Source organism: Rhinoderma darwinii, chromosome 4 (genome assembly GCF_050947455.1).
Source record: "Rhinoderma darwinii isolate aRhiDar2 chromosome 4, aRhiDar2.hap1, whole genome shotgun sequence".
NCBI lineage: Eukaryota > Metazoa > Chordata > Amphibia > Anura > Rhinodermatidae > Rhinoderma > Rhinoderma darwinii.
In genome coordinates this window covers 295,345,254-295,367,144 of record NC_134690.1, presented here as the reverse complement: position 1 = coordinate 295,367,144, position 21,891 = coordinate 295,345,254, and the positions used below count along the sequence as shown (strand labels likewise).

The 21,891-nt window shown below is 41.6% G+C and overlaps 1 protein-coding gene across 1 annotated transcript in view; it reads right to left on the bottom strand.

The window, feature by feature from the left end:
* The window catches only part of EGLN1 (egl-9 family hypoxia inducible factor 1), a 226,457-nt gene that overhangs the window by 98,555 nt on the left and 106,011 nt on the right, over positions 1-21,891 (bottom strand). The window contains exon 2 of the mRNA XM_075862612.1: positions 20,817-20,936. Coding sequence (XP_075718727.1) covers positions 20,817-20,936 — 120 coding nt within the window. The remainder of the gene's footprint in view (positions 1-20,816; positions 20,937-21,891) is intronic.

Here is a 21,891-nt window from a genome sequence, read left to right as displayed (position 1 = left end):
TTCTTTTACCTTTCCAAGCGATTCTGAGATTAATTTCTCGTGACATATTGTACTTTACGTCTGTGAAAAAATTTGGTCGATAAATGCAATGAAAAACACCAAAATTTAGAAAATTTGCAAAAAATTGCATTTTTCTAAATTTGAATGCATCTGCTTGCAAAGCAGATATTAATACCACACACACAATAGTTACTAGTTAACATTTCCATATGTCTACTTTGTTTGCATAGTTTTTTTGAACGTCCTTTTATTTTTCTAGGACGTTACAAGGCTTAGAACTTTAGCAACAATTTTTCACATTTTCAAGAAATTTCCAAAACCTATTTTTTCATGGACCAATTCATTTCTGAAGTGGCTTTGAGGGCCTTATATATTAGAAACGACCCATAAATCACCCCATTTTAAAAACTGCACCCCTCAAAGTATTCAAACCCGCATTAAGAAAGTTTCTTAAAGAGGCTCTGTCACCAGATTTTGCAACCCCTATCTGCTATTGCAGCAGATCGGCGCTGCAATGTAGATTACAGTAACGTTTTTATTTTTAAAAAACGAGCATTTTTGGCCAAGTTATGACCATTTTCGTATTTATGCAAATGAGGCTTGCAAAAGTACAACTGGGCGTGTTGAAAAGTAAAAGTACAACTGGGCGTGTATTATGTGCGTACATCGGGGCGTGTTTACTACTTTTACTAGCTGGGCGTTGTGTATAGAAGTATCATCCACTTCTCTTCACAACGCCCAGCTTCTGGCAGTGCAGACACAGCCGTGTTCTCCAGAGATCACGCTGTGTCGTCACTCACAGGTCCTGCATCGTGTCAGACGAGTGAGGACACCGGCACCAGAGGCTACAGTTGATTCTGCAGCAGCATCGGCGTTTGCAGGTAAGTCGATGTAGCTACTTACCTGCAAATGCTGATGCTGCTGCAGAATCAACTGTAGCCTCTGGTGCCGACACGATGCAGGACCTGTGAGTGACGTCACAGATCTGCACTGCCAGAAGCTGGGCGTTCTGAAGAGAAGTGGATGATACTTCTCATCAGAACGGCCAGCTAGTAAAAGTAGTAAACACGCCCCGATGTAACACACATAATACACGCCCAGTTGTACTTTTACTTTTCAACACGCCCAGTTGTACTTTTGCAAGCCTCATTTGCATAAATACGAAAATGGTCATAACTTGGCCAAAAATGCTCGTTTTTTAAAAATAAAAACGTTACTGTAATCTACATTGCAGCGCCTATCTGCTGCAATAGCAGATAGGGGTTACAAAATCTGGTGACAGAGCCTCTTTAACCCTTTAGGCGTTTCACAGGAATTAAAGCAAAGTAAAGGTGTAATTTACAAATGTAATTTTTTTTGCAGAAATTCATTTGTAATAGAAACATTTCTGTAACACAGAAGGTTTTACCAGAGAAACGCAACTCAATATTTATTGCCCAGATTCTGCAGTTTTTAGAAGTATCCCACATCTGGCCCTAGTGTGCTACTGGACTGAAAAATAGGCCTCACAAGCAAAGGAGCACCTAGTGGATTTTGAAGCCTCCTTTTTATTACAAAATATTTTAGGCTCCATGTCTGGTTTGAAGAAGTCTTGTGGTGCCTAATCAGTGGAAACCCCCAAAAAGTGACCCCATTTTGGAAACTACACTCCTCAAGGAATTTATTTAGTTGTATAGTGAGCATTTTAACCCCACAGGTGTTTTGCTGAATTTATTGGAATTAGTCTGTGAATATGAAAATCTACATTTCTTCTGAAGAAACATAGACATTTTAAATTTTTGCAAGGAATAAAAGGAGAAAAAGCACCCCAACATTTGTAAAGAAATTTCTCCTGATTACGGCAATATCCCATATGTGGTCATAAACTTATGTTTGAATACACGACAGCCCTCAGAAGGGAAGGAGCGCCATTTGGCTTTTGAAGCCAAATTTTGCTATAATGATTTTCGGTACATGGAGGGACCAAAACAGCGGAAACCCCCCAAAAGTAACATTCACTATCAGAATCCAAGACAGCAAATGCCTCTTTAGCGGTATATAACTTGCGTGCCATTTTTTATTTTATTTTTACATATTTTTTTTATTTTATTTTTTTAACACATTTTTGTAACAATTTTAATAAAAGTAACAAAGAAAAAGTCCACTAATCAATTTATCAGTAAATTTATAAACAACCCTAACAATTAATTAGTATCTAGAATAGAACTTTAAAATATAGGAATAAAATTATTTTATTTAAATGTGTGTGTATATGTATATATTACGTATACATATATAATCATTTGAATCTTTACAACTAATCAATTGTTGAACGACTAATAATTAATAACTTTATGAACGACCCTAACAATTCTTTGATATGTAGAATTAATAAAATTAATAATTTATATGAATGTTTGTGTGTATATATATATATATATATATATATATTACGTGTGCGTATATCTATACCACATCATAGATATATATGTAATTACATCACAACTAAATTATGACAACCCTGGGGTGTGGTCTCGGCATGTGAGGAAGAAGGTCGCATTTTCAGGGGCTCCCGCCGACCGTGATTTAACATGTGACATTAACGCTTTCAGCGACTTACTATCATCCCGGCACCTCGCGTTATGCCCCGAGGGAAACCTCTGAAGACCGTGGACAAAAATATTCCGGCATCCTCACTGTCTCGCTTCCTACGGCCACGTATATCTCAGAAGCAGGAGGAAGCCAACATGGCGGCCGCAGCTGCATGTGGAACGCCTCAACGACCAGGTAAGACGACATCAGCCCGCTCCCACGAGCTACCAGGTGTGTCAACCCCTTATAAACCCCTGGAGAGTGCCCCAGTCACCAGCCCTAGTCCGGAGAGATCCCATGAGGGAAGTTCTTGGTCGCCGGGCCCGGTCTCCCCATGCATGGAGACGCCATTAACGCCACTAACACGATCAGAGCTGGAGGAGGCCCTTAAACATCTCCCATCCCAGAGTTTTTTTGACACCATGCTGGAAAGAATGGAGAAAATGCAACGTACGTGTTTAGAGGAGGTGAACCGTACTGTTGAGCAAATGTGCTCTAGGGTCTCAGCCATTGAGCAACAGACATCTTCTCATGGCGACAGATTGGATAGGATGGAGGACCAACTGCGCTCACAACAGGCATTAATCCAAGCTATGACTCTGGACCATGATCATCTGGAGAACCGCAACAGGCGCAATAATGTCCGTATTAGGGGACTATCGGAGGATAAGGAAGGTCATAATCTACGCGCAATAGTGGTAGAACTGTTTAACGGTATCCTGGGAGAGCTGCCGAACAATCACATAGAATTGGATCGGGTACACAGAGTGTTGGGCCCGGTGTCAGTAGATCCAGATCGTCCACAGGACATTGTATGTAGGTTTCACTACTTTATAGTGAAGGAAAATTTAATGCGTAAGATGCGCACCATGGGCCAAGTGAAATTTAGGGGGGCTGAAATTCATATTTTGCCTGACCTATCAGCTCGTACACAGCATATGAGACGGGTTATGAGACCACTGCTGGATATCATCAGAGAGGCTGAAGCGACATATATGTGGGGTTTTCCGTTCCACCTCATTGTCAAGAAACAAGGCTTGGTGATTGCTATCCATTCGCCACAAGATCTACCCGCCCTTTTTGTCTTCCTGGAAGTCCCACCGAGTGCCATTCCGGACTGGATTGCGGCATCCTTGAATTATCGTCCTACAAGACACAGCAGAAACCGCCCTATCGACCCTCTTCAACCCAGACCGCAGCGCATCAGACCGGCGAGGCAACAACTGCCATAGAAGGGAATCTAAGATCTGGGACTGTCTTGCCGTACTGTGGAGGCAGGATTACACATGACACGGGTCTCCTTGTTCATCCTGGTGCAAATGTTCGGTTTCCTGATTTTGTGCCTAGCGGGTCAGATAATGTATCCTTATAAATGGAGTCATGTTTAAAGGAATAGTTACCTAAAAATGTTTATCTAGTAACTAGATATTTCTCTCAGAACAAATCACGGAGCGGTCTGTACGTGGTTAGGGGGAAAGAGATAGAGTCACTCACGCAGCTGGTTAATGTGGGCCTCAGGGTTCATGATACGTTATCTGATGGGATATGCATAGGATTATGCCACATAGTTGAGTTAGGTTTTAGTAGTTGGGACTTAGTGTAGGGAGACATCGGTTATGGGTAATGGAGTACGTTTCATAAACACCCTCTGCGGGCGAGGGATATTTTAGGATTCCATTGCACAAGGTGAAGAAGACTTATGTGGTCATGAGTGTCGCTGCAGGAGCTGGTACCTGGGGTTAGGCTCCTTATGGAGTTTGTGAGCCTATGGGCGGGAGCAAGTTAGTCAGGGCGGAGAAGGGGTTTGAGATTACTACGGAGTAGGGCTATATCTTTATTGTTACAAGTTTTGAAGTAGCTTCACGCCATTGATCTCCCTGGTGAATTACTAATAGAGGTTGGAAGTAGATGTTTGTGTTCGCTGAAAGTGTACTATTTACAGACAATTACACGGGAGGTGGTCTCCACTTCCTTAGATTCCTTACCAACTCTCCCCTATAGGTATTCCCTCTGAGGTGTCTCGCTGGCTGAGTACCCTCGGTTTCTTTAACTTTCCTTAGAGAATTCCCTGATTATCCTTACTTACTTATCTGTTTTTTCGATTCCTATTGTTGTTTCTTTTCTTTTCTTCCCTTTTTCTCCTTCCCTTCCTTCGGTTTCTTCCCTCGCAGCACCTGGGAACTATGAACACAGATACGAAATTGCTCTCCTACAATGTCCGAGGACTGAGGACTCCAGAGAAGAACTCCATGATTCTTGCTGAACTGTGGAGACTTAAAACTCAGGTGGCGTTTCTTCAAGAAACACATTTCCGGAAAGATAAGGTACCACGGTTCTCCAATAGACGCTTTCCATATTGCTATCATGGTTGCTCAGAGGATGCCAGATCTAGGGGTGTGAGTATTCTCATTGCACAACATGTACCTTGGATCTTCACTGATTCATTGGCAGACCCTCATGGTAGATTTCTGTTTGTCAAGGGCACTCTGTTCTCACAGGCAGTTACACTAGCTAACCTGTACTTACCAAACACGGGACAATCAGCGGCTCTAGCGACATATTTGGAATAGCTCCAGACTTTTGGGGACGGTATGATTATAGTTGGAGGGGATTTTAATGTAGCAATGGAACCTCACCTTGACGTCTCAAGGGGCGCCTCCCATCTTCCTTACTCTCAACTTAGCTCCATTAGGAAAACTATTCATGATCACCAACTAGTGGATGTCTGGAGGACTCTGTACCCGGGAGCTAGGGATTACTCATATTACTCAGCAACTCATGATATGTTTTCCAGAATAGACTATTTTTTCATCAGTCATTTCCATCTGGATAGAGTAGTGGGGGCAGACATTCACACATCACCTTTGTCGGACCATTCGCCAATTGCGCTCTCTCTCTCTTTCGCCCCGCCCTCACAGGGTCGGTGGAAACTCAATGAGTTTTTACTTCAACATCCTGAGGCTCAATCTGAAATTCGTCGTGAGCTGGAGCTCTACTTCGCTACCAATACTGGCTCAGTGGCAAATCCGCTCATATTATGGGAGGCCCATAAATGCTACATAAGAGGTTTTTTCATCAAGTGGGGGGCGTGGCTCAAGAGAGAGAGAGTGGCAAAAACAAGTGACCTGTTGACCAAGATTAGCGAAATAGAGGTCAAACAAACATTGTCAGACCTCAGAAACTAGGGGAGTTTTGCTGTCACTTCGGGAAGAACTTAGAGCTCTTTATGAAGTTAAGGCTAAAGCCACATTAGTTAAGTGTCGGAGAATATTTTATGAATATGGAAATAAACCGGGGAAAATTCTGGCAAATGCCTTGAGAACCCAGAGAGCCTCGGCTTATGTTCCTCATATTACCTCCCAGACAGGGGCAAAGATAACCTCCCCGAGGGAGATAGCCCGATCCTTTCGGGAATTCTACTCCTCACTATACCAATTAACACCTCATTCGCCTCCCATGAAGGTAGCTATACAGGAATATATATCCTCCTCAGGTTTCTCACGACTACCTGAGGATGCATGTGACACCTTAGATCATCCAATCACTCATGAAGAACTTTCTGAAGCTTTGCAGGACACAAAAAAGGGTAAGGCCCCAGGCCCGGACGGACCGACGGTGGGTTACTATAAAATGTTCCTAGATCAGTTAGCAGATGGCTTTTTGGGGGCTCTTAATGCGATATCATCAGGCAGCTCGGTACCTTCAGATTCACTGAAGGCCACCATAGTTGTTATCCCGAAGGATGGCAAGGATCCCTCCTCATGTGCTAGCTATAGACCGATTTCGTTACTCAATGTAGATCTGAAATTGTTTTCTAAAATATTGGCGAATCGGATAGCCCCATTGATGACTACCGTAATTCACGGAGACCAAACAGGCTTCATCCCATCAAGGGAAGCGAGAGATAATACGACTAAGGCTCTCAACCTTGTCCATTGGGTCAACTCACAGAAGAACCCTGCTGTCATTTTATCCGCAGACGCGGAAAAGGCTTTTGATCGAGTCGGTGGCCTTTTTTATTTGGAACTCTGGAACATCTGGGTGTAGGACCTAACATGCGCTCCTGGGTGGGAGCACTGTACTCGTCGCCTTCGGCTTCTGTGAGAGTAAATGGTACTTATTCTTCCCCGTTTACGATCCATAATGGGACAAGACAGGGATGCCCTCTTTCACCCCTGCTGTTCGCCTTAGCTCTGGAACCTTTTTTATGTAAGATCAGAGGCAACGTTAATGTGAGTGGCTTAAACATGAGAGGTAAAGTTTTCAAGGTGGCGGCTTATGCAGATGATCTGCTATTTTTCGTGACCTCTCCTCACATTTCAATGCCCAATCTCATGAAGGAATTTCGAGAGTATGGCCTAATGTCCAACCTGAAAATCAACTTTCAGAAGTCGGAGGCGATGATGTTACATACTCCACATGATCTAGGGAACTCCCTACGGGCTAGTTTTTCCTTTAGATGGGCGAGAGAATCGATCAAATATCTGGGTATCCAACTGCCGGCCAATATAGATCAGACATTCCAGCTGAACTTTTTACCTCTGTTACAAACATTGAGAAATGATTTGGCTCGATGGACAGGGGGGACGTTCTCATGGTTTGGAAGAGTGAGCATTATTAAGATGAATGTGTTACCCAGATTCCTATACCCGATGCAGGCATTACCAATTAAATTACCTACGTCCTTTTTTAAAACTGTATATCAATACATCACTTCCTTTGTATGGGCTGATAAACCGCCGAGATTACAGAGGAGAATCCTAGTGCTTGCCAAACGTCGTGGAGGGATTGGGCTGCCTGATGTAGAGAAATATTACCAAGCCATACACTTGACTAGGATAGTGGACTGGTGCCGCCATGCTTATCTTAAGGATTGGATAAATGTGGAACAAGGCTTTACGGACCTCCCACTAAAATGCTTGCCATGGATACCCTTGACTCATCTAAAATCCCTGAGAGATCACCCTACGATATTCAACACTACAGGTGTTCAGGAGAGTGAGGGGAAGGGAAGGGGTCTCATCGGCTCCTTCGCCGCTCGCGCCGGTCCTGGGGACACCAGAGTTTGAACCAGGATTATCGGAAGGGACATTTAAAAACTGGCTTCAACAGGGTCGTTTTAGGATTTGTCACTTTCGTAGACAGGCGACTTGGCTACGGGATAGGGAACTCACTGAACCTGAGGGCATGCTGGTAGCGTCACAGTGGCAGACTTTACAGCTATCTCACTACTTGGCTTATATACCTGCACCTGCTGCTTACGATCGCAGACTAACCCAGTTTGAAACAATGTGTTCCCAGACGGGACATGTGAAACGAGCATTGTCTAAAATCTATGGTATACTGATTTCTCCTGTAGAAGATTACACGCCACCGTTTATCACGAAATGGGAGCGGGATCTCCAGATCTCCCTAACACAAGAACAAAAAGAGAAGGTCATGCTCCTTTCACATAAAGCGTCTATTAGTAATGCTTATCAAGAAACGAATTATAAAATAATGTCCCACATGCACTTCACAAAATGTTTCCTGAGGTTTCACATCTCTGCTGGAGATGTGGCAAGGAAGAAGGTACGCTACTACATATATTCTGGGGATGTGACAGTCTTCGACCCTTTTGGGCAGAAGTACAAGACATCATATTTGAAATCACGGGACTCACTCTGGGGGACGATCCGGCGTGGATTCTGTTGCATCACCATGACATCTCCATAGGGACGTATAAGAAATCGCTGGTGAGACACTTGTTAAATGCATTTAAAGCATGTATTCCAGCGAAATGGCAGTCCTCTGAGCCTCCATCGATTAGACAATGGCTGAAGCGGGTACAAGATATTAGGAGAATGGAGGAGTTGCTTCATCACTCTCCTGATCAAGCAGGTAGATTCCGGAAAACATGGTTCTACTGGCTGGAATTTTGTAGCTCAGACAGGTACAAGGAAATCATGGGTGAACAAGTTGGGAATGATGCTGGGAACTCTTAGAAATATTTGGTTCGTAGAGTCGTGCTGCGGGGGGGGGGGGGAGAGAGCTGGGAGAGATGACTCCCCTCTTCCCTCATTTCTTTTAATCTTCTTTGTTTTTCCTTTTTTTTTTCTCTCTTCTTATTGTTCTTTCTCTGTCATCTGACTCTTGACTATCATCTCAGATGGTCATAGGGGGGGGGGGGGAGGAGGGTATAGGGAAATGTCGCAAAGAGATGTTAATTTATGGTACAAGTCTATCTATATTGACAATAGTGGATGTGAGAAGTATTTCAAAATATTGACTTTCTTTGTTGAAAATAAAAAATTTGAAATACAAAAAAAAAAAAATTATGACAACCCTAATAAATAATACATTTATGAACAGCCCTAACAATGAATCAAAGTTTTTAGTATTTACAGACATGTGAAATATATGAAGAGATTTATATAAGTATATGTGTGTATGCGTATATATTACATGTACGTATATATCTATATGATGTTATAGATCTATAACATCCCTAATTATTCCTTTTTATTATTAACAAATTTCAAATATATGTCTATATATAATATATTTTACGTGTGTGTGTGTATGTATATATATATATATATATATATATATATACACATACACACACACACACTATATACATATATATATATCTATGTGATTTTATATATATATATATATATATATATATACATACACACATACACACACACACACACACACATTATAAGCCCTAATTGATTATTAGTTAATTGCCCTAATCTGAGTACTATCTACCTAACAGACTACCTAAACTATAACTAGCTGCCTACACTAAACTATCTATGTGGAGGTGTTTTTTGTGTGTCTTTATACGAGAATGAGAGAACAGATGCCAGAGGCAAAATAGCCCTGTTTCCCAGCTACCATAGAAATTGTTAAATTATAAAAATTAAACTTTATTATGCTAAATCAGCAAACAAATAAACAGGCAGACAAACCAACATGAATATTTAAAATTCTCTATGCAAGGATCGGGTCAGCAAACATTAGTGGTAATGTCAGTAAGCACGTGTATTTGCCGTCTATATCCTATAGACCGGCAGGGTCTGGAGAGCGTGGTTAGCACCAATGGACTCCTGACAGTTAAATTGTTAGATTATTAAGCCCTAAGATCCAGCATGTATTAAAATTGAAAGGAGAGCCCCCCCCGACATGTTTCGCTACAAATGCAGCATCCTCAGGGGTTCACGGGGCTACTGACGGCGCGCCGAGAAGTTCTCACTGTTATGGGAATCCTCAGTGACGCACTAGGGGGTGTGTGTGCGAGTAGAACCAATCGTAATAGGGGTGGGCGGGAAGCTCCGGCCCCAGTTTGAGTGGCGGATAAGGCCACCAATGAGATAGTAGAAAGCCCGTGCAGCTGAGCAGAAAAGCTTACGCATGCGCTCTAGGGCTTAGTCAACACTTATACTCAGGACCACTCGCAATCGAATGAGTAAAAGTGGCAAATATACTCAGATCAATAGTGCAGACAGGCATCACTAGTGTTAAGATCAAATATTGGATATATATTCAAGTGATGTGAGTAATTTATTGGGTATATAGAAAAGATCGGTGATATGACAGTAGCTGTCGATGTTAGTAAGATGCCAGTTTGAGTGACGGATGAAACTGCCAATGAGTCGGTAGGAGGCCCGGGCAGCTGAGCAGGAAAGCTCACGCATGCGCTCTGGGACTCAGTCCATACTTATACTCGGGCCACTTATGTTCAAATTGACAAGTGTTGCATCTATACTTAGATTGATAAAGCAACCAGAAGTCACTGATGTTAAAATCAAATATTAGATATATACTCAAATAGATGAAAATGCGTAATGTGACTCATCCATTTGAGTATGTATAGAGAATCGGTGATATACGAGACACACAGCAGATGCTCGGCACAGTGCTTCTTCTCTCTCACTCTCAGAACGATCTCACATGGAGGGAGGAGAAACATTGTAACAAACAGGTGAACGTTTGTTGCTGCAACAAACTTTGCTGTGAACACCATGATTAGTTTATCATGGTGATCACGTCATCAGGACCGACACCAATCCGTTCCGGATGTCTTCTCTCAGCACCAAGTCTGCTAGTAGCAGCGTGTGCTGAGAGATTCAGGGCATAGGGAGAGCGCTGTGCACTCTGTTCTGACACCACGTAGATTAACGGGCTGCAGGTCAAAAGCCCAGCACTGCAGCCCGTTAATCTTCGTGGGCTGGTCGTGAAGGGGTTAAGCCAGGGGTGGGCAAACTTTTTGACTCGCGGGCCACAATGGGTTCTAAAATTTGACAGAGGGGCCGGGCCAGGAGCATTTGGAGGGAGTGTTTGGGCCGGATATACTAAAGCATTAAATGTAGTGTGTGCAAACCTCATAGCACAGTAAGAACACTACAACCCAATTTATTAACTGTCTTTCAAATGTGAAAAATAGCCCTTATCAGTTAATAAATTTGTCTCAAGGAATATGCAAGATATGGCATTTACATACTATTTCGCAGATACTGGGAGGAGGAAATGTAAATAGATTAAAATAACATACGCACTGTGATTTATCAAGAAAAAAGTTCTGTTGACTCTGTAAATTAGCTGCCAACCTCTGAGCAGTAGCCGCCCGTTCTTGTGTTGACTGCTTGCTAGCATAGTTTGCATGCTTCGTGGCAAAGTGACGGCTGATATTGTACTCTTTGAAAACCGAAGGGCTTAATGGTGACGTGAAACGAAGTGAAAATTAAAGTGAAATAAAGAGAAATACGCGCCACATTAACCCCTTAATGACCGGGCCATTTTGCACGTTAATGACCAAGGATTATTTTTTGTTTTTCCACGGTCGCATTCCAAGAGTCGTAACTCTTTTTTTATTCCGTCGACATAGCCGTATAAGGGCTTGTTTTTTGCGGGACGAGTTGTATTTTGTAATTGTACCATTTTTAGATGCTTATAACATATTGATTAACTTTTATTAACTTTATTTTAGGAGAGAATTGAAAATAAGCAGCTATTCCAGCATTAATTTTCACGTTATAAATTTACGCCGTTTACTATGCAGCGTAAATAACATGTTAACTTTATTCTATGGGTCGGCACGATTACAGGGTTACCAAATGTGTAAAGGTTTTATATGTTTTTTCTACGTTTGCACAATAAAAACCCTTTTAGAAAAAAATTACTTGTTTTTGCATCGCCGCGTTCCAAGAGGCGTAATTTTTTTATTTTTCCGTCGATGTGGCCGTACGTGGGATTGATTTTTGCGGGACAATGTGTAGTTTTCATTAGTACTATTTTGGGGTACATAGGACTTATAGATGAACTTTTATTTTATTTTTTATGGGGGGAATGGGAGAAAAGAGAGAATTTTGCCGTTGTTTTTTGCGTTTTCTTTGGACGCCGTTCATCCGGCGGTTTAATTAATGTGTTCATTTTATTGGTCAAGTTGTTACGATCGCGGGGATACCATATATGTGTATGTGTGATTTGTTTTGACCGTTTTATTAAATAAAACCACTTTTTGGGGCAAAAAAGTAGTTTTATTTGACTTTGACTGTAATTTTTTTTATTTTTTTTTTCACAAACTTTATTTAACGGTTTTACTTTTTTTTTTTTAGTCCCACCAGGGGACTTCACTATGCGATATGCCGATCGCATATATAATGCTTTGGTATACTTCGTATACCAAAGCATTATTGCCTGTCAGTGTAAAACTGACAGGCAACCTGTTAGGTCATGCCTCTGGCATCGCCTAACAGGCAGATGCTGAAGACAGACCTGGGGGTCTTTGTTAGACCCCCGGCTGTCATGGAAACCCGACGGCGACCCGCGATTTGTTTGCGGGGGCGCCGATCGGGAGACAGAGGGAGTTCCCCCCTCTGTCAAACACATTAAATGCCGCTGTCACTGTTGACAGCGGCATTTAATGGATTAAACTGCCGGAATCGGCGCGTGCTTCGATTCCGGCAGTTGCAGCAGGAGCCAGGCTGTGTATAACAGCCGTGCTCCTGCCGCTGATCGCGTGGGTAAACTGTCAGTACCCGCGCGATCACAGGACGGATATATCCGTCCTCCTGCGCGAACTAGCAGCTGCTGAGGACGGATATATCTTGGACAAGTTCGGCGGGCCGGATTAAAAAGCCTAACGGGCCGTATGTGGCCCGCGGGCCGTAGTTTGCCCATGTCTGGGTTAAGCCCTGCCAAGGGCACAAAGAGGCGTACCTGGGGGTAGGTGGAGGGAGGGGCAATGGCAGGTGTAGGAGTTTCCTGGAAAGTAGATATTGGTTTCTGGGGGCTGCCGGGGGAGGGGGCTGGATGTGGCTAACATGGGAGGGAAGGAGGGGATGTGTTGTTTTTTTTTTTGTCCGTTTTTTTTTTTTTTTTAGAGTATGCAAATTTTATCAGGGAATGTTAAAGAGGCTGGGCAATAAATTTAAGAGATTAGCAGTTTTTAATTTAATCCAAAACTATCTGCCCGATGTGTTGCAGGAGACCCATCTTCTTCCTGCGACGTTCGGTGGTCCATCTAGGGGGTGGGTTTCCCATATGTACCACTCTGTCTATTAGTCCTTTTCTAGAGGAGTGAGTATTTTGTTCCATACTCTTATTATGGTTTAGATTCATGAGGTCCTAGTGGATGATGCAGGAAGATTTGTGTTATTACATGGGAGATTTGACAGAGTGGACATAGTACTGGGGTCAGTGTATGTTCCCCTGCCTTTTGCTTATTTGGTCCTGGATAATATTACCCTTTTTCTGGCTAATAAACCTGGAGTTCATTTTCTCCTAATTGGGGACTTTAATAAGGTTCCAAATTAAGTAAAAGATTGGCAAAGGAGGTCCCCTTTAAAACCTGGGAGTATTAGTCACTCTTTTGGGTGTTATTTGGAGGAGATGGGATGGTTTGATACATGGAGGATTTTTCACCCAGACACATTTCAGTTCTCTTGCTATTCTAAGACCTCGGAATCCCTCTCAAGAATTGACTTGGCTTTGGCAATAAACAAATGAAGGGTTTAGTCAAGAGAGTGGAATATGAAGCATGAGGCCTGTCGGATCATTCACCATTGTTTGTTGAGATTTAGACCATAAGGCTTGGTTGTTCTGTGAGAGCATATATCTCCCCCTCTTTAATTAGTGGAATGGAATGAGATGCTGACGCTTTAGTTCAGTTTATGGAGTTTTTCCAGATTAATAAGGGGACTACATCTAGAAAAGTAATTTGGGATACCTTCAAAGCTTATGTGAGAGGATTCTATAAAAAAAAGAAATATTGAGAAGAACAGGAGATAGAGATGGGTTGTAGACTCCTTGTGGCAAAATTGAAATAGCGCATAGGAAGAGTATACACGTTGTCCATCAGATGATATGGCAGCTGTATGGTGGGATTCTCAAAATCGCTACGAGTTTCTAAGGCAGGGATGCTTGGAGAAAAATTAGATTATTTCAGGTGAATATTACTTGGAAGAGTTGGAAAATTTGTCATCTTGCGTGAAAAATCAGAGGCGTCAGTTGGAAATAGTTACGATTAGAGGATATTCGGGGGAAATTCTTACGGATGCCGTACCAATTGCCGACAAATTTGCTTCCTTCTATAAAGAAGTATATGCATCTGAGGATACTTGTGGATCTGTTGAATTCTAATTAGGATAAAATAGTGTTTCCCAGAATATCAGAGGTTCAGAAGGAAGCTCTAGCGGTACCTTTGTCAAGGGTCGAATTCGAGGCAGCTATTAAACAAGTGTCATGGGAAAAAAGTCCCCTGGGCTAGATGGGATTTCATATGAATTATTTTCTAAGTATCAAGAACAGATTCTGGGGGAGTTCCTGGGGACATTGAGAGTGCCCCTTCCCTGAATGCTTCCTCCAGAGTCTATGAATGATGCTTTCATTTCTCTTGAAGAAAGATAAAGATCCGCTCCTTGTATCGTGAGATCATCCGATCTCTCTCTCTCAAATTGTGATAATAAGTTGTTAGCCAAGGTTCTGGCAAACCGGCTGGCCTCTGGTCTGGGTGAATAATATCCTCTATAACAGACAGGTTTCATTCCAGGTAAAGCATTCAATTACAATTTACGTAAAGTCTTTACTAATTTACAGCATGGAGAAAATTATGCTGTTACGGGGACTTCTCTCAACCGATGCAGTAAGGGCGTTTGATTCGGTCAATTGGTATTTTTTGTAGGCAGTTCTTTTGAGGTTTGGGGATAATTTTGTCTCCTTGATCAAGCTCAAATATAGGGCCCCCTGGACTCAGGTGGGTGTGAGTAAGATAATTTCACCATTTTTTGGTTTTAGGCAGAGGTACCCACCAGTTATTTCCTTTATCCCCTTTTTTGTTTGCAATTGTAATTGAATGTCTGGCATTAAAGATAAGGGCAGATACAGGTGTCAGGGAGTTTTTGTTTGGGGCTGAGGAGGAAAAAATGTCCTTGTACGCAGACAACATGCTACTGTATCTTAGGCAGTCGTCGGATGTGGAGCATGTCGTCCGCGTATATCAGGAGCTCGATATATTCTCGGGCATCCAGCTCAATTGGTCTAAAACAATGTTTCTCCCCCTTTTTCGAATATAGTTTCAGCCAATCAGGGTATAGGAGGTCTACAAATTGTGGATCAGATTCGTTATCTCTGTATTGTTATTTTCCCAAAAAATTTTGGATTATACATCTTTACATATTTTTCCCCTAATGGGTATTCTAGGAAGCAAGGTTAAGACTTGGTATCGCCTCCCGCAGTCCAGGGCCCCAGGGATTGCCCTGATCAAAATGGTTATTTTACATCTATTGTATTCCTTCTTGTTTTTTTCTGTTTATGATTAAACCATGTTAACCCCTTAGTGACCAGCCTATTTTGGACCTTAATGACCAAGCTAAATTTTTACCTTTTTCAATCGTCGCATTCCAAGAGCTATAACCTTTTTATTTTTGCGTCGACATAGCTGTATAAGGTCTTGTTTTTTGCGGGACAAGTTGTATTTTTTAATAGCATCATTTTTAGGTACATATTATTTATTGATTAACTTTTATTAACTTTTTTTTGGGGGGGGGGGAATAGAAAAAAATCAGACATTTCGCCACACTTTTTTGCATCCTAAATCTACGCCGTTTACCGTGTGGTATAAATAACACAATAACTTTATTCAGCGGGTTGTTACGATTGCAACGATACCAAATTTGTATAGTTTTTGTATGTTTTACTACTTTTACACAGTAAAAACGTTTTTTTTTTCAAAATTATTTGTTTTTGTGTCTCCATATTTGAAGAGCCGTAAAGTTTTTATTTTTTCGCCGATGCGGTTGTATGAGGGCTTTTTTTTTGCGGGACGACTTGTAGTTTTTATTGGTACCATTTTGGAGTAGATGCGACTTTTTGATCACATTTAATCAAATTTTTTTAAAGTCAGCATTCACAGAAAACAGCAATTTTTCCATAGTTTTTTATTACATTTTTTACGCCATTCACCGTGCGGGTTAAATAATGTAATAGATTTATAGTCGGGGTCGTTACGGACGCGGCGATACCAAATATGTGTAACTTTTTAACTTTATTTTGTTTTTTTAATAGTAAAGCATTTTGTAAGGGGAAAAGCTGGGTTTTTCATTTTTTTTCACATTTTTTTTAAAATTAACTTTATTAAACTTTTTTTTCACTTTTTCACTTTTTCTTCCCATTAGGGGACTATAATATGCGATTCTGCGATCGCATTTATAATACACTGCAATACTTTTGTATTGCAGTGTATTACTGCCTGTCCGTTTAACACGGACAGGCATCTGCTAGGTCATGCCTGCGGCATGATCTAGCAGGCATTCACTCCAGGCAGACCTGGGGGCCTTTATTAGACCCCCGGCTGCCATTAGAGACACAGACACTCGGCGATCGTATCGCTGGGTGTCGGTGGGGGAGAGAGGGAGCTCCCTCCCTCTCTCCAAAACCACTCAGATGCGGTGCTCGCTATTGAGCACCTCATCTGAGGGGTTAAACGTGTGAGATCGATATTAATATCGATCTCACACGGCAGAGCAGGGACGCTCCCAGCCCTCAGCTGCCTCTAGCAGCTGAGAGCAGGGAGATTTGACATCTCCATGCTCTGTAAACTTATTCCGATGCCGCAACGTAAAAGTCTATGGCGTCGAATAAGGCCCGTTAGTGACCGACGTAGAAACACGATGGGCCGGTCACTAACGGGTTAAAGAAAAATATTGCAGAAATAAATAATCAAATAAAAATTACTATAAAAAAAAATATTGTTTGGGCATCCACTTGGCAAATTAAGTTTAATGTAGATAAATGGAAAGTTATGCATCTGGGTGCCAACAATCTGCATGCATCATATGTCCTAGGGGGAGCTACACTGGGGGAGTCACTTGTTGAGAAGGATCTGGATATACTTGTAGATCCTAAATAACAGCATGCAATGTCAATCAGATTGTCGTGTATTAAAAGAGGCATTAAGTCACGGGACATGGATATAATATCACCACTTTACAAAGCATTTAGTGAGGCCTCATCTAGAATATGCAGTTCAGTTCTGGGCTCCAGTTTATAGAAAGAATGCCCTGGAGTTGGAAAAAACAAAACAAAGAAGAGCAACGAAGCTAATAAGGGGCATGGAGAATCTAATTTAGAGGGAGAGATTAAAAGAATCAAAGCTATTTAGCCATGAAAACGGACGAATAAGGGGGGACATGATTAACTTATATAAATATATGAATGGCCCATAAAAGAAATTTAGTGAAACCCCCCTCAAAAGACAAGGGGGCACGAGAGAGGGAGAGAGAGAGAGACGTATCCGCATAAATAACAAAAAAACCCTGCATAACCATTAACCCCTTAGTGACCAGCCTATTTTAGGCGCTAATGACCAAGCTATTTTTTTCGTTTTCTATAGTCGCATTCAAAGAGCTATAACTTTGTTGTTTTTCCATTGATATAGCTGTATGATGATTTGTTTTTTGCAGGATTAGTTGTACTTTGTAATGGCACCATTTTGGGGTACATATCGTTTTTTGATTAACTTTTATTTAACTTTTTTTTGGGGGGGTGGGGGAATAGAATGAAAACCTGAAATTCCGCCATTGTTCTATGAGTTTTAAATACACGCTTTTCACTGTGCAGTGTAAAGAACACGTTCCTTTTATTCTGTGGGTCGGTACGATTACGGCAATACCACATATCTAGAAGTTTTTAATGTTTTACTATATTTGCACAATAAAAACTCTTTTGAACTAAAATTATTTTCTTTTCACCGTCTCCTTCCAAGAGCCGTAATTTTTTTCATTTTTCCATCAATGTAGTGATATGAGGGCTTGTTTTTTGCGGGGTGAGACGTAGTTTTGATTGGTACTGTTTCGGAGTACATGGGATTTTTTGATTAACTTTTATTATGACTTTTTTTGGAGTGCAATGGAAAAAAATAGCAATTTCGCCGTTGTTTTTTGTTTTTTTTTTTACGGTGTTCACCTTGCGGTTTAAATTACATATTATCTTTATTGTTGGGTCACTACGGTCGCGGCGATACCATATATGACTACTTTTATTTCTTTTTTTTCTCAATAAAACCCTTTATGTAAAAAAATGGTTTTCATTTTTTACTGTAATTTTTATTTCACATTTATTATTTATTTTATTAGTCCCACTACAGGACTTTACTATGTGATCTTTAGATCGCTGCTATAATGCTTTGGTATACTTAGTATACCAGGGCATTATTGCCTGTCAGTGTAAATCTGACAGGCAATCTATTAGGACGTGCCTCTGGCATGTCCTAATAGGCATATGCCCTGGGCAGACCAGGGGGCTTTTATCAGGCCCCCAGCTACAATGGCACCCTATCGGGGGACCGCCAATGGGTGAGAGAGGGAGCTCCCTCCCTCTGTATATAAGTTAAATGCCTATTGATCGCGGCAGTTAACAGGTTAAACGGCCTCGATCTACGTAAACTTCGATCGCGGCCATTGGAGTAGGAGCCCAGCTGTCATCAGACAGTCGAACCCCGGCTCCAGCCTGCATGGTACACCTGTGGAGGACTTAGACTGGGCCGCCATGAAAAGGCCCCTTAGTGACCATCGTGAAAAGGCGTATTGGTAGTCACTAAGGGGTTAAACATGGCAAAAACAACAATGGCCTCATCAGTGTGTGACAAAAGCAATTAGCTAAAGAGGAGAAAAAACTTCTTTAATCTTTTCCTCTTGTCGGATGAGAAGAATTTTCGGGCAAATTCATCCTCCCTGAAAAAGGTCATCCTGGGGGGGGGTCATTATTTATAATTTGAAAGTGTTGCCATGCAGTAGAAGGGTCAAACAGAAATTGCCTGCAACGATCTTGCACCCTTCGTTTGTCTGGATACAATAACTGAAACAGTATTTCATTATCGTGGAGATAGACAGATTGGGTTGAAAACCTTTAGTTCCTGTGCTACCACTGCCGAGAAATATTGAAATATAAGTATTGTAAAGTCCCGGACCTGTAATGAGCGTTTATTCCTGTAAGCTCGCAAGATCTTTTCTTTTATGGCCCAGTTATTTTGAAGATATTTGGCGAGGATCGCTCTAAGTCGTCCATTTCTCCCCTGCTGTTGTCTGGGAGGTTCAATTCAGTGTACCCGTTCTATCGAAGGGGGATCAGTAGGCATAGAAAGACCCAAGGCTTTCGAGAGAACTGAAGTAAGAACTGTAAGAAGATAAATCACCCACAATTGTTTCTGGAATGCCAATGAATCTCAAATTATTTCCCCTTTCTCTGTTTTCGAAATCTTCTAGTTTGTTCTGTAGATTTGTTATTATGCCATCTTGTCGGATGGTCCACTGTTCAAGATTAGATACAGATACCTCGCATGAGGAGACTTCTCTTACCAAATAACACTAACAAACTGGATAATTCTTCAGCCACCGATGTAGCGTGTAAGTCCTCTATGTGAGAAGACGTTGGAGGGTCATAACTCGGAGACTAAGTTTTTCAGTTTTAATAAATTTTCTAAAATTTATCAAATTCTTTAAAGATTTTACTTTGTCATAGGGTATTGAATGCAGTATTGCATTTTTTTTATTTTCGCACAAGGCCTCAACATATCAAAATGTGTAAAAAGTTAAAGGTTCTGAAGACTTTCCAAATGCACTCTAGTTAGGGGTAAGTAGGGACAGGTGAAAGGGAATATGGCTGCAGAATAACAGTGCACAGGGTTTGATTGTTATCGGTTACCGTAGAGACGCATTGGTCTGCATAGAAAAAAAACCCGCTAAGAACTATGTGCAAAGTTGCTTCATTTTACATTTTACATGCTAGTTAAACTCTGCTGCTCCTTGTCAGTATTTCCCTGCAGTTGCGTTCCTGACCGCCCGCTGTGCAGGAAACTACAACACAGCCCCACTTACCTGAAAAAGGCAATGTTGCAGTTCTTTACGGGTGGCTTTAATCCACTATACCCACCCCAAAAAAAACATTAAACTGCCTTAAAGAGGCTCTGTCACCAGATTTTGCAACCCCTATCTGCTATTGCAGCAGATAGGCGCTGCAATGTAGATTACAGTAACGTTTTTATTTTAAAAAAACAAGCATTTTTGGCCAAGTTATGACCATTTTTGTAGTTATGCAAATGAGGCTTGCAAAAGTCCAAGTGGGTGTGTTTAAAAGTAAAAGTCCAAGTGGGCGTGTATTAGGTGCGTACATCGGGGCGTTTTTAATACTTTTACTAGCTGGGCGCTCTGAAGAGAAGTAACATCCTCTTCTCTTCAGAACGCCCAGCATCTGACAGTGCAGATCTGTGACGTCACTCACAGGTCCTGCATCGTGACGGCCACATCGGCACCAGAGGCTACAGTTGATTCTGCAGCAGCATCAGCGTTTGCAGGTAAGATCGACTTACCTGCAAACGCTGATGCTGCTACAGAATCAACTGTAGCCTCTGGTGCCGATGTGGCCGTCACGATGCAGGACCTGTGAGTGACGTCACAGATCTGCACTGCCAGAAGCTGGGCGTTCTGAAGAGAAGAGGATGTTACTTCTCATCAGAGCGCCCAGCTAGTGAAAGTATTAAAAACGCCCCGATGTACGCACATAATACACACCCACTTGGACTTTTGCAAGCCTCATTTGCATAACTACAAAAATGGTCATAACTTGGCCAAAAATGCTCGTTTTTTTAAAATAAAAACGTTACTGTAATCTACATTGCAGCGCCTATCTGCTGCAATAGCAGATAGGGGTTGCAAAATCTGGTGACAGAGCCTCTTTAACATAATTTATATTCAACATACCTTGGCATCCCAGTTCTTATTCAAATAATATATGCAAGTAACACATCTTCCATCTGCATTTGGGTTGTCAACATGTCGCACATAGCCGGTTCCTTTTCCAGGGTAACAAGCGACCATTGCCTGTTTAACAACGACAAAAAAAACAAACATTTTAGACCAGTTGCATTTAACATAATACAAGCATAATAAAATATAAATGCTACTCAATAGGTATAATACAAATTAATAAGTAACAATGTGTATCAGAAAGATTATAAAGGGGCTAAATTTGCACACAAACACTGAAATGGTTACATCGCATCTATGTCGGGCGCTGTTGGTGTCCATCATGCAACGGATGCCGAGCGAACAGTATTCTTGTTGTTCTGCTACTATGATGTAGCAGAACAATGGAACACAGAACACAGATGTGAATGCGCTCGAACACCTACTTTTGGCACTATGATGTAAAAGACCTACAACATCTTAATTCCATACATTCATTTCTGACCCGTCACCTCATATTTATTTAACCAAACTGCTCTCTTGCTCCTCTTCTGACCTTTTGCGTCATCACTTATGCCTCAGAACTGCACATTGATCTGCCTCTTTATCTTACCTGCTCCACACATATAGCTAACACAAGTAATCACTTGATGACTACCATAAATTTCATGTCTCCTATTTTTTCACACCGTGTAGATTGTAAGGCTATGCTCACATCTATATTGAAAACTCGACGTACATGCTGAACATGTCCGTAGGGCTCTATTAGCCCAATGGAGGCCAACAGAGTATCCTTTTGGCTGGTATACACATGTACCTTCATTTTGGAGGATGGAAGAACGTAGTTGGACTATAATATTCTATCCTGAGGGATTCTATAACAAAAAAAAACAAACATATACCATGCAGTTCAAATTATTATTATTTTTTTTTTATATGGACGCCTATGGGTGACTGATGCCACTATATGCCATTAGTTATAGATCTACGTTAACCCCTTCCCGCTCCTGGACGTACTATTACGTCATGGCAGCTGTATCGTTCGCGCTCCATGACGGAATAGTACGTCTCGGGAGTAACGGCCGTTTTG